Source organism: Medicago sativa, chromosome 7 (genome assembly GCF_051527215.1).
Source record: "Medicago sativa cultivar Bolivia chromosome 7, Bolivia_mono, whole genome shotgun sequence".
Lineage (NCBI taxonomy): Eukaryota > Viridiplantae > Streptophyta > Magnoliopsida > Fabales > Fabaceae > Medicago > Medicago sativa.
In genome coordinates, this window is record NC_140755.1 from 76813550 (window position 1) to 76826473 (window position 12924).

At 30.6% G+C, this 12924-nt stretch overlaps 2 protein-coding genes across 2 annotated transcripts; both read right to left on the reverse strand.

The window, feature by feature from the left end:
• Window positions 1-2879: 2879 nt before the first annotated feature.
• On the reverse strand, window positions 2880-8071 carry LOC146908675 (Bowman-birk type proteinase inhibitor 2-like). The gene has a single exon (XM_085722465.1). It carries the CDS (start codon window positions 3261-3263, stop codon window positions 2931-2933), a length of 333 nt encoding a protein of 110 aa, XP_085578591.1. The 5' UTR covers window positions 3264-8071; the 3' UTR covers window positions 2880-2930.
• Window positions 8072-8294: 223 nt separating this feature from the next.
• LOC146908676 (uncharacterized) lies at window positions 8295-10093 on the reverse strand. The gene is made up of 2 exons (XM_085727603.1): window positions 9838-10093; window positions 8295-8712 (listed from the first exon to the last, which is right to left on the reverse strand). The coding sequence occupies exons 1-2, from the start codon at window positions 9955-9957 to the stop codon at window positions 8596-8598; spliced, it is 237 nt and encodes a 78-aa protein (XP_085583729.1). The 5' UTR covers window positions 9958-10093; the 3' UTR covers window positions 8295-8595.
• Window positions 10094-12924: the final 2831 nt, after the last annotated feature.

Genomic DNA, 12924 nt, shown 5'->3' on the forward strand with positions numbered 1-12924 from the left:
ACTAGTTTGAATCTCGGACCTTGCATATATTATACATTGACTATACCAACTGAGTTTAGCTCACGAGGACAACAAAATTTTATTTATTAAATCATAATTACAAATTTTTTGAAAGATTGAATTGATTAAGTTATAAACTATAAAAAATTATACCAGTCTTCTTCAAATTTTATTAATAATTCAAAAAAAAATTGATGCTTATGAGAGCAGGAAAAATTGTACTAGTTTTTTTTTTCCAATATTTTTAATAATTCAAAAAATGATTAAAAATAGAAAAATAATATTGTCAATTTACTCCATCAATCATTATTTATTGATTTGCACAATCATTATTTATTGATTTGCATTTCGTTCTTGCTCTCGTTCTTAAATAGCAGCTCTCCATTTTTGGAATTTGTACATTTATTGCAAGAGTAGAAGTAATCATCGGAACGACATGTTGGACTTGTTTCACAAGAGCAATTATCGCAGCCTAGGTTACAAGTTCTTCTTGTATCATTACATTTACAAGGAGGAAAAGTCGCACTAATTGAGCATGAACAGTCATCTAAGCACACTTCGTTTAACAATTTGAAAGCAACACTATTGATGGTTGTTGGATCCAACGAGCATCAACCATATAGTTGCAATTAGGGGTGTTCAAATCCAAACCGATCCAAAATAAAACCGCAAACCGATCCAAAAAAACCGAAAACCGCAAAAAACCGAATATATTTGGATGCGTTTGGATGTTGTTTTGTAAAAACCGCTAAGATCGGATCGGATTTCGGATCACTTTTTCAAAACCGAACCAAACCGAACCAAACCGCAAAAGTAAATATTAATACTTATTTATTCTTTTATTAGTATTATAGATTGCATTATTATGTTGTTTATTAAATTTTAATCTTATACATTGCACTAATTTAATCTATATTATTATTACTTCATATGTTTAAAAAATAATCGATAATTTTCATACTATAATTTTATTTTTTTAATATATTTTGCATCAAACCTATTATTTTACCGTGTTTGTGTAATATTAATATTAATAAAAAAAATTATATTCTTCAAAAAAGAGTAAATAAAAAAATATATTTTGCATTTTGGACATCCAAAAACCGATCCAAATTAAACCGCATATATTTGGATCGGTTCGGTTCGGATTTTTTTAGAATACTCATCCAAACCGAACCGAACCGCATGAGATTTTTATTTTGGATCGGTTGACATTTTGCCTCAAAACCGATCCAAACCGCACCGCGAACACCCCTAGTTGCAATGAAACCTAAGAAAAGCAACAAAGATATCTTCATCATTGCCTGCAGCTTGTTTAACTGCATTAATACTATCAATATTTCTTTATCACACTTGCAAGAGATAGGCAACTAATGGGTCTATTTATATAGAGGGAAATTTTATTTAAATATCTACATTAAATATTAAATATATGTTAAAAAGTAAAAGAGAAAAATGATTATTTTTAAGTGATAGTCAAATATGGTGGTCAATGGTGTCTAATATGGTACTAAACTTGATTCTTTTTTTAGGATAAAAATAATAATATTTATTAAATAATATCCCTTTAACAAATTTATTAAATAATATAATATATTTAAAACTTAAAAACTAGAAAAGGTGATCGTGAGGTGGTGGTCAACGACAGAGTTTCACCATGATCCATTGAAGTTCCACAACCCACCGCCATCGGGTAATCGGAGGGCCATCGTAAGTCGCTTGAGTGTCGATATTGACCAATACCACTCCATTATTTTTATATTTTAAATATTATTATTTTTTCTTAAAAACATTTTGGGGCTAAAAAAAACCGTATTGGCCGGTTAAAAAATTTGGTTTGGGCTGAATTCAACAAAAAGGAAAACAATATGTTTTAAAATATTTTAAAAAAATCAGCCAAAAAAAAATTAATAGACTTTAATAGATGTATTTCAAGTTTTCGGTGGACTAGTTTGACTTGTTTAAAAAAATTAGATTGTTGGATATCTATCACTTGAAAATATAATAGTATATCGATTAGATTTTTCAAAGAATTTTTAATGTATTGTTAATGGACTAATGTATTATTTTAGAGATGAGAATAGAGTTGGTCGATGATTACTATGCAACACCCCATTATTTTAGTTTTGGTTTGATCCATGTTAAGATAAATGCAAAATTATTCCCTCCCTGGTATTTGGAATGTTTTCTAGTATTTTAATCGATTAGAACTATGTTACTAATGTATAATTTAATTTTTAAAACCTGCATCCCTTCACTACAAAGACCATTCTATGTTGAGTGATGCTATTCATCGCGAGGGAATAACTCACAATACTACCACAAAGCTTGTTTGCTAGTTATAACGGTTCAACGGCAAAAATGTGGAATTAGCGGAAATCTGATAGCAATGACGCGATATAATTGAAATACACATATCGTGATGAATTCGTGAAATATATTTCGCTTGACATAGCAATTTCCTTCTATGTTTCAGCCTAACTATTGATATATTGAATTTAAATCGAGTCATGATAATACAACATTAAAACTTTTGCGCTAATGTAGTCTTATTCGATTCAAGAGGTTACTCTCCGCGATTCCACGCGGGGATTTATATCTTATACAAACATGTGTGTGTATTTGCATAGGCTATTCTATTAAGAAAAACTAAATTATTAGGTTGGAAAATCATTTAGCTTATAAAACACACTTTTTAGATGAGAGTTTGCAACATATATATGGTACTCTTAAAAGAAATGAAATTTCAACTGAACAACAATATTTTTTTTTGGAAGGAAACAAAACATATGTAGTAGTAGTACTATAATATAAGGAAAACAGAGTTGCACAATCTCTTGATACATAAACATTATATATTTGTATTATTGAATCTTGATACATAAACATTATATATTTGTATTATTGAAATTTTGTCCTTCTTAGAGAGCTTAAAGTTGAGACTTCATAGGATTTACCTTACATGGTTCATAGCAGAAGTCAGTGTGATCCATACAACGACACTGCGGTGGAATTGAGCTTTTACAAACACATAATTTACAAGCTGAGTTGCATTTATTTTTCACAATATCGGCACAGCGACAAAGAGGAGGGATTGTTTTTGTGCAATGACAATTATCACAACACGATGTTGTGATCAGTTTGACATTAGAGAGCACTTGAGTGTTGAGGAAGATTTGATCAAAGCGAGCGTCAACTGTTGCTGTGAAGTCCAACAAGAAAAGCAATAAAGCCACGTTCAACGAGGCCTTGTTCAATTCCATCTCTCTCTGATTTTGTAATATAAGGAGGCTAGCAATTATGTATGTATATATAAGTCTATTTATATATCTCTTAATTTGAAGGGATGTAACTTATAAAGATGTCCGGTGTCCAACATCGACACCACACCGATACTTCAAATTAAAACTACGTCTAGTGTCCAAGATTGACACTGCACCGACACATGTAGTTTCATTAACTGTTGATTTTTTTCTTTAATTTCGATCGATGTCTCAGAGTTGGAGTCGGTGATTCATAGAATGCAACTACAAAATCTATTAAAGAGTACATTGTATTGTTGAACACTAAAATATAACGATTTTAAGGGGTTGCCGGTTTGTGCTGGAGTGTTTTTGAAGAATCTTATTCGGCATTTCATGACACTTTTTATGCTTTTAGGTTAATTTCGCTTTCATGCATTGTTTTGTTGCATAGATAACATATTTCTTTTGTATCATGAAATTCCATAGTTGATTAATGACCGATTAATAAAGTAAGTAATATATGTAATATATGGTTAATTTGTCTTTTAATAAACCATAGTTTGTTCATTTTACAAAATTAATGAATAATAGTTGATAAACTAAGGATTGTTATATATCAATTAACTATGGAATTTAGCGATGTTACAATACTTTTAAGGGAAATGTTAACTTGTGCCCTTAAGGCACAAGTTTAGAAGCCAAATGTAGAAATAATGTATTGTAATGCGTGTATTAGATTTAATCTTTAATGCTTTAATGAATTGAATGTACAAAATTTAAGAAAATATTTCTTTTTTTGGATTTCTTAACATGTGTCCTAAGGGCACAAGTTAACACTACCCTACTTTTAAATATACATGGACATCGGGACACCCCACCAGACGTGATACTTGTTGTAATTTTAGGCATAAATTATCTCTATAAATAATAATCAATATATATAAATAAAAGAATCAATCAAATATAAACAAGAGAGATTAATAAACTTATCTCTTTTGAGATTGTTGTTGAATTAGAACCCCGACCATGACTTTATCAACATCTTTAACAGCCAAATCAAATAGAATCAACATCTACAAAACGAACAAATAATGAATAGTCTGAGACGTGCTGATCGCACTGTCCTTAAGGCTTTTTCACGTAATTATACGCTAACCCCCAGGATTTAACAGACCCTTCTTGATATAAAATCAAGGATGCAGAACTCGCAAGAAGAAATTTTAACAGGAAGATGTAACCCAAGAAACTCAATTTAATGGAGGAGAGAAAAATGAATTTTAAGAAATGTATGTGTGCTACTCAGCTTGTCTGCTGTCCCGGTTTCTTACCCTTTTTTATAGGCATTGAATTGATACACATGTTAGTTATGTGGCAATTAAATTGCTCATCAAAACCGTAAAACAGTAGTAGTGATATTGACCAGGTAAGTGTAACGTTAGTTTTTGGATTGGAATAGAAACATGCACATATTGACCAAGTAAATAACAACAACTAATAATGTGGTCAAAGGCAGTTACAAAATTGGGAATTAAAACCTGTCAACAAAACTAAGTCAAAAATTTTAATAAAAATAATATGATAATAATTTTCTATTAAAATATTTTTCGATATTCCTCAATTAAAAATATGGGACACAATATTTGAAACTTTTGAAATATACTCAAAATTTACAACAATCCCCCACATATTTCAAAAGTTTAAAATAAATTAGAAAAAGGAATTCCTGGGTTAACATCCTAGATGTGATGCATCAAACTGGTGTAGCAAGCTATATGAACCAGCCCTAGAATGATAATACTTAACACACAGTGAAGTTGGTGTAGCAAGCTATATGAACCAAAATCACTTGGTATATGTTAGTGGTATACCACTCGCATCACACCCCCACAATTCTTGCTGTTGGCGCTGTGGTGCGCGAATAGGCCGTGCGCGTGCCTGGATTATTTCATGAGTGCTCCAGAGATTTTGCCAAGATCTCATACAAGCGGCCCCACTTGACACTCACATAGGTGATTTCATCAAGTGTATGCTGCAAATCATACACCACCCATAAGGGATATGAAATTCATTAAAAGCTTTATATGCTTATCCTCCCATAATGCAGTGTCTAGCACTTCACACACACACCATAGGAAAGGGACGAGAACAAAAATTAATTAACTAATTTTTGGTGCTAGCAGAACTAATAAGTGACTTGTTCTTACCCATATGAACCTTATTCATGGGATCTCCAATCACAAAGGTTGGGTTCCCATCACTTATTAATTTCAAATGGCTTAAGTCTCAATCCCCTCGATGTACACAAATTTATTTCATCCCAAGGGGTTTTGTTTAGTAGCTACTTTATACACAAATGATGAAGACAATTTTCTTTCATCATATAAGATTGACTAAGACGTCTCTAAGTCAATCAGCCTCAAATAGTTATCAAAGTTTATAACAATAAACTTGATCTCTATAATTATTTTTATACATGTCTGCTTACATTATTATTAAGCGACATTAATATCAATGTGGATAAATATAAATCTATTTGTAGATTTATAATATAGGTCTGCTTGAATGACTTCAAGTGACAAAATCCCCACAATAAGTAAAATAATTGTACATTTTGATTTATTCTCATTGAATTTCAATTTCAATTAACATCATTGCATTATTTTAATGCAATGGTTCATCAACTCTAAACAATATTTAATATATTGTCAAACTGACTTCCTTGATATACTTCATCAGGTCTACTTAGATAAAGTCTAAGCGACAAACCCCCACATTGAGAAATTATAACTCTATGTGTGGATTTATTATATAGGTCTACTTGAATAATTTTCAAGTGACAACAGTTCCACAATGAAAAATAAATCTCATAAATATATACTTTCACATAAACAAATTTAATTAAACATCATTGTATTATTCTAATACAATGGATAACCCATAAGATATTTTTCATAATTTTCTCAATAAAATATCTCATGTCAATTCACTTGTATAAGATAAAATTTTCAAAACATGAAACTTATACACATGTGAAGAAGTGGTCGCAGTATAAACATATATAACAACTACTCAAAAAACAATTTCGTAGAGACAGATTTACACATTAGCCTCTTTGTAAATTTTATTCAACTATTGATCAAATTTTCAAGTTTAAATCATATCTTAAATATGGTCTTATGTTCCAAACATGTTAGATCAAATCCTCAAAGAATAACAACACTATATGATAAAAAAAAAATGGTACATCAAACCATTAATATAAAAACATGCAACCATAAGTTAGCAATCATTAACTCTAAAAATAGTGCAACGCATAGAAACTACCTACTGACTCTAGCATATAAGTCATAGATTGCACAGCTGGAACAATGAAGTAACAAACTCGTCATTTATTCTAGAAACACTTCACATATCCCTCATGCCCAACCAACATATTAGCTCATCAATCATCATAAACAACTACTATTACTTACAATTCAGACTGCACTTGAGTTCAAGGAGTAAGATAAACGTTGTCCAATGAAACATAGTCAACATTCAGCACAAATAATCCAAAATATAAACAAGTACTTAGCATATATAGCATGGATCTACATTGCGGAACTTTGATGAATAAAACAAACAAGCATAAATCCACAATGCAAATTTTTGTTTAAGAGCATGTATAACCCCCGCATTCTATGGATAAACGACACACAAATATTGAAAAACATTTAAGTTATCCATGTAACAATTTCAGCACAATATCAAAACTTATGAGGTTTAAAGGTTAGAATATGTACCCGATCCCTTGTGGATGATTTCAAGGGAGAATAGTTTAAAACTTACAAGGAAGTAGATCACACTATACTCTCGTTCATTTACCAGCCACGTTATATTGATGGTTTGAAGTTCATTGTATTCTTTCTCATATGAAACATCTACTTGTTGGGTGACACATCCGTAGTATAATTTCCAGCACCTAATTCTCCATTCCCTTTAAATCAAAGGTTCACCAAAATTTTCACCTTCTACAAACCTTCTCCAATTCACCAAAAAAGAAAAATATAATCAGATACTGAGATTAAATAATAATAACAATGCTTTGTTAGAAAAATAATGGCTTTCAAAATCAACAAAGCATGTCACCGTCAATAATTTTTCATTCACAATAATTTCTCATTCACAAATCAAACAATAAAATTGTAGCAATTAAACAATCACGCAGAAAAGCCTTAAGAATGTTGTAATTTTAGGCATAAATTATCTCTATAAATAATAATCAATATATATAAATAAAAGAATCAATCAAATATAAACAAGAGAGATTAATAAACTTATCTCTTTTGAGATTGTTGTTGAATTAGAACCCCGACCATGACTTTATCAACATCTTTAACAGCCAAATCAAATAGAATCAACATCTACAAAACGAACAAATAATGAATAGTCTGAGACGTGCTGATCGCACTGTCCTTAAGGCTTTTTCACGTAATTATACGCTAACCCCCAGGATTTAACAGACCCTTCTTGATATAAAATCAAGGATGCAGAACTCGCAAGAAGAAATTTTAACAGGAAGATGTAACCCAAGAAACTCAATTTAATGGAGGAGAGAAAAATGAATTTTAAGAAATGTATGTGTGCTACTCAGCTTGTCTGCTGTCCCGGTTTCTTACCCTTTTTTATAGGCATTGAATTGATACACATGTTAGTTATGTGGCAATTAAATTGCTCATCAAAACCGTAAAACAGTAGTAGTGATATTGACCAGGTAAGTGTAACGTTAGTTTTTGGATTGGAATAGAAACATGCACATATTGACCAAGTAAATAACAACAACTAATAATGTGGTCAAAGGCAGTTACAAAATTGGGAATTAAAACCTGTCAAACAAAACTAAGTCAAAAATTTTAATAAAAATAATATGATAATAATTTTCTATTAAAATATTTTTCGATATTCCTCAATTAAAAATATGGGACACAATATTTGAAACTTTTGAAATATACTCAAAATTTACAACAATACTGACATATAAAACTTGTAATAGTTTAAGAAAACAAAGACGATTAAAACAAAGATGATTGAATGTACAACATGTGTGAGTACCGCACATAGTGTGAACCATCTTTCGACGTTACATATTATAATAGACTTTTTTCCTCTGTGGACCATAATGTCAACTAGTTTCATTGACTAATCCATGCTAAAAATGTGCTTGATGGCACATTGGCTATATCTAGTCTTCATATTGAACCAATCAATCCATTTAATTAATTACATACATTTAGATGTTCAATTTTCCAAAGAGCAACTTTTGTTCAGTGTAATGCTCTATGCTCTGCTACTATACAAGATGCCCTTAAATTTATGGATTATCCTTATTGCTGTTGAGTTTCTCCATTTGATTTTCGTGAGACTCATTCTTTGATCCAAATATGTACTCTTTCACGGTACTCTCTGCTGAAAGCATGCCCTTCTTAATCTGACATCAAAAGATTGAACCATCATATGCTCAAAAAAGAAAAGAGAATATTCCTAGTATTTATCTTCATTAAGAAAATTAATTTTCTATACATAGCATCTTCATTAAATAAGCATTATAATCAGCTAATAGTAACAATCATACAGCACTGTGATTTGCTTATTTAATTAACTTGCAAGTAGAATGAAAAATTGATAACCAATAGGACCTTAGATGAACTTACCCATCCTAATTCTTTAAGCAGAGGAATTGTAAATTAGAAGCACAAATTTAGCATATAATAGTAGAAGATATATGACACATATAAATTAGGGTTAAGAGGAATGCTATGGACACTCTCTTTTAAACACTCTCTCTAACACTCACTCTCTTATTGGGTGAAATTAATGTATGTCCCACCACTTTAAGTGGAACCCATTTCCAATGTGTGAGACCCACCTTGGTTTAAACCAATGAGAAAATGAGTGTTTGAGAGAGTGTTGAAAAGAGAGTGTTGCTAGCACTACTCTTAGGGTTAATTATGTTTCTAGTCCCTATAAAATAGCGACCTTGTAAGTTTAGTCCCTACTTAATTTTAATAGCATTTTTAGTCCCTATAAAAAAAAATTTACTTATAATTTTAGTCCCTGCTAAAACAAAGTTTGATTAATTATCCTTAAACTCTTAAATTTTTGAACGATTTTTTTGAGACAAGATTAGAACACTATGAAAGGTTCGTTTACTAAAATTTAGAATTTTCTGACATGAAATGAATTAAATATGAATTTTTTAAAACGACAAAAGTTAAAGATAAAAAGTAATAAAATCTGGATGTAGAAATCAAATTTTGCGATAATTTTTTGCGGACGAACTTTTAGTAATGTTCTAAACATGTCTGCAAAAAATTGTTCAAAAATTTAAGAGTTTAAGCATAAATTAAACAAATTTGAATTGAGTAGGGACTAATACTCAGTGCAGAAAAACAAAATTAGGGACTAAAAATGCTATTAAAATTAAGTAGGGACTAAACTTACAAGGTCGCTATTTTATAGGGACCACTTTGGAAATTCAGGATCAAACCCAACTCTAAATTTGTAAAATTTGATGGAAAAATTGATATAGGAAGATAGGAAGAGAGGGACTTACAGGGTCAAAAAGGGTAGGTTCAGGACCATAATCAGCTGTTAACAGAAAATATGAAGCAGTTATAGTTGCCACCATGGTTACTCTTCTCACCACTTTCTCTGCTTGTGGATTCATCTTCATACAAACGTTTCTAGTTCCCTATATTCGTGCAATTAATGGTTTTGGGAAAGTGTTGTAATAGGAAACAGAGCAACGTAGAAGGTTATGGAAGAAAAAGGATCTTGTTGGAATTTCTTCGAAAAAAAATAAAAAATAGGTGAATAGTTTGAGGATAAATGCTACGCTTTATAAATAAAAGGATTAGATTAATATTAGTATATATATGTTCTAATAAGACTATAATTCGCAAAGAAATTAGTATATTGTGAGTTTTTTCTTCTTCTTTATAGTCTAATAGTTAGAATTCATTTTGTAAGATGAATAAGTGCGGAGTTCGAATCCGGATGTTGCATATACCAATATATTTTTCATGTCAACTGAATTATGCTTATCGGACAATATAAAATGTGAGTTTAAGAATGGACGACAATTGGTCTTTAGTGTCAAGTTTAGAATCACCCCCGATTGTGAAGAATTTTATGTGGAAAATGTCAAGAAATTGTCTACCAACGTGAATGAAGCTTGCAAGGAAAAAATGTATTTTGTGCGAATACTTGCATCCATAGTGGAGTGTACGGGGAATTTTTTTAATTATGATTTACTGTAGTTAGCTTTTTCACAGTCACACATTCATTACATTATTAACCGTCTGATCTAGATCAAGCAGCTCAGAAAAATGTATTTAATTTTTATTTATAATTTTGTTCTCAAATCAGGATCATCCTATCATGACCAGACGACGAAGAATGCATGACTGCGTGAATGCGGTAAATTGCAGACTGCAGTCAATCACTGTCCAAATTTTTTAGGCATTTATTTGTGACTTGTCTAATTGCCAAAGAGACATAAAGAGTGTTTGGTTTTGTTTGAGAGGGGAAGGGTAGGCTTCGGAGAGTTGAAAATTTAGAGAAAATTATAAAATCTTTTTTATTTTTAGAAAGTGTAATTTTTTAGAATGACAAATTAATGATTATGATTAATATATTTTTAAAATTAAGAATATTATAACTACATATATTAAATTTTGAAGAATTCATCTAAACCTTCTAAAACCCTACAAAACCCTCCTCCAATACAATTTTTTAGTCCCCCAAATGAGGAGAATTTTGTACAATGAAGAAAAATGAACCTCCAAAGCATTTCCCTTTCAATGTCATCTATTTGTTCCATTTGCTACTTCCTTTTTTTCCAAACCCTTTCCTTCCAAACTTGCAAACAAAACCTTAAAATTATGAAATAAGATTGAACCTCACATCTTGGCCTAGCGGTAGAAGCTACATTAACATTCGGCGCTTCTTGAGTTCAAATTGATAGAATAAAATAATTTTGTCATTAAAGTATAATTATATTTGTAGTTATTTGTAATTAATTTGATTAATGTTTGTAATTAATCATAGGTTTGACTAGCCTATTATTATTGTATATATGTACCTTTCATGATATGGAAAAGGACAAGACATTACATTATAATATTACACAGAATATTTATCTCTAACATAATTGGTAAAATGGAAATGTCTAAGCTGTTTTGCTATTGTGCTTATTGTATCACAAGTTCGCTTTGTTAATATATATACTTTCTTCGAAGTTTTAGCCACACCAATAACAAAAGTCTGGGTCCGTCCCTGATTGTGACAATGATTTATTATCAACATATGGCCACGTGCCTCAACCAATATCAATGAGCTAGATTTAATGATGTTCAAAGGTATGAAAATAAAAATCGGCCGGATTTAACAAAGTGTAGAAAACCACTATTTAGTAATTAAAATGCAATCTTGATGTATCCTTTATAGGTGATAAAGTGGGGGATTGAAATGTGCATCCGTGATCATAATGTCATGTTTATAAGAGCCAAAACGTTGTGCTATTCTCCAATGATATCCCTCAAAGAAGGCGAGGATTATGGTTTGCTACAAGCGATAAGATGGATTGCTGAGATGAGTTTTCTATTTATTTAGCCAATAAATAAAAACTGAAAGGAGAAATATCACATGAGTTCGAGATGATGAGATCAACTTTTATCTATTTATTCTATTTTGATTGTTGAACCCGCTAGTTGTTGAAGAGAGAGTTTTTAATTAGTTGTCGATAATTAACATATACTCTCTTTTTTTCTTCCTCCAGTGGAGTCCTTAACAGATTGAGTTCCTTATTAAGTAAAAGATTCCCCATTGAATATGCTATTATATGCTTTTTCAAAACGAGAGAGAAAATGTACAATATGCCTATGCCTGGTATATTATGGACGGTAGCTAGATATTGATAACCAATTAGGTACGAAAATTGCTCTTCTTGCTTCTTAAATTGCCCCTTTTTCAACTACCGTCGATGCAACAGTTGTTAGTCGTTAGATACTTTTAAGAGTGGTTCTATCACTATATAAATCGGTTAATCAATCTTAAAAGTGTCGAACGGCAATTAACTGTCATTGGACCAATGTCAATTGAAAAATGAGCTTTAAAGAGTGAAAAGAGCAATTTTCTCTAGATACTCATTATTTGGGTTAGTAATGACATTCACTCGTATTTGAGTCCATACAAATAAAATAATCCTCCAATAAAAAAAATATTATAAACCTTATTATTTAATTTAATCAGTAGTCAATTAAGGATTTTAATTGATAAATAATAATGTACATTTTTTTGAAAAAAAATAATAATATGCTTTTTTTTTAGAGTTTTTTTTTTAAAGGAAGAAAGAGAGTTAAAAATAGAGATATATGATATTGAAATATAGTTAAATAAAATATACACAAAGATAGTAAAAGAAACACAACTTGACTGGCCTACAAATTGTAAAAGACAAACTCTACGGCCTAGTAGTAATTGTATTCAATTGATTATTTATTCATTTTGATACACACAAAAAACAAAGCCTAAAACAATTTGTCTCATTACACCCACGCATATTGTTTTTTTCTAGGAAATAATCTTCATTCATTGAGATGCTAAAATATCATGAGTCCAATCAAAATGATCATAGGTT

Coding starts and splice junctions, on each gene's coding strand:
- LOC146908675 (XM_085722465.1), bottom strand. CDS start 3,263: ATGGAATTGAACAAGGCCTCGTTGAACGTGGCTTTATTGCTTTTCTTG.
- LOC146908676 (XM_085727603.1), bottom strand. CDS start 9,957: ATGAAGATGAATCCACAAGCAGAGAAAGTGGTGAGAAGAGTAACCATG. Junction 8,713..9,837: donor AACCTACCCTTTTTGACCCT/GTAAGTCCCTCT, acceptor TTTTGATGTCAG/ATTAAGAAGGGCATGCTTTC.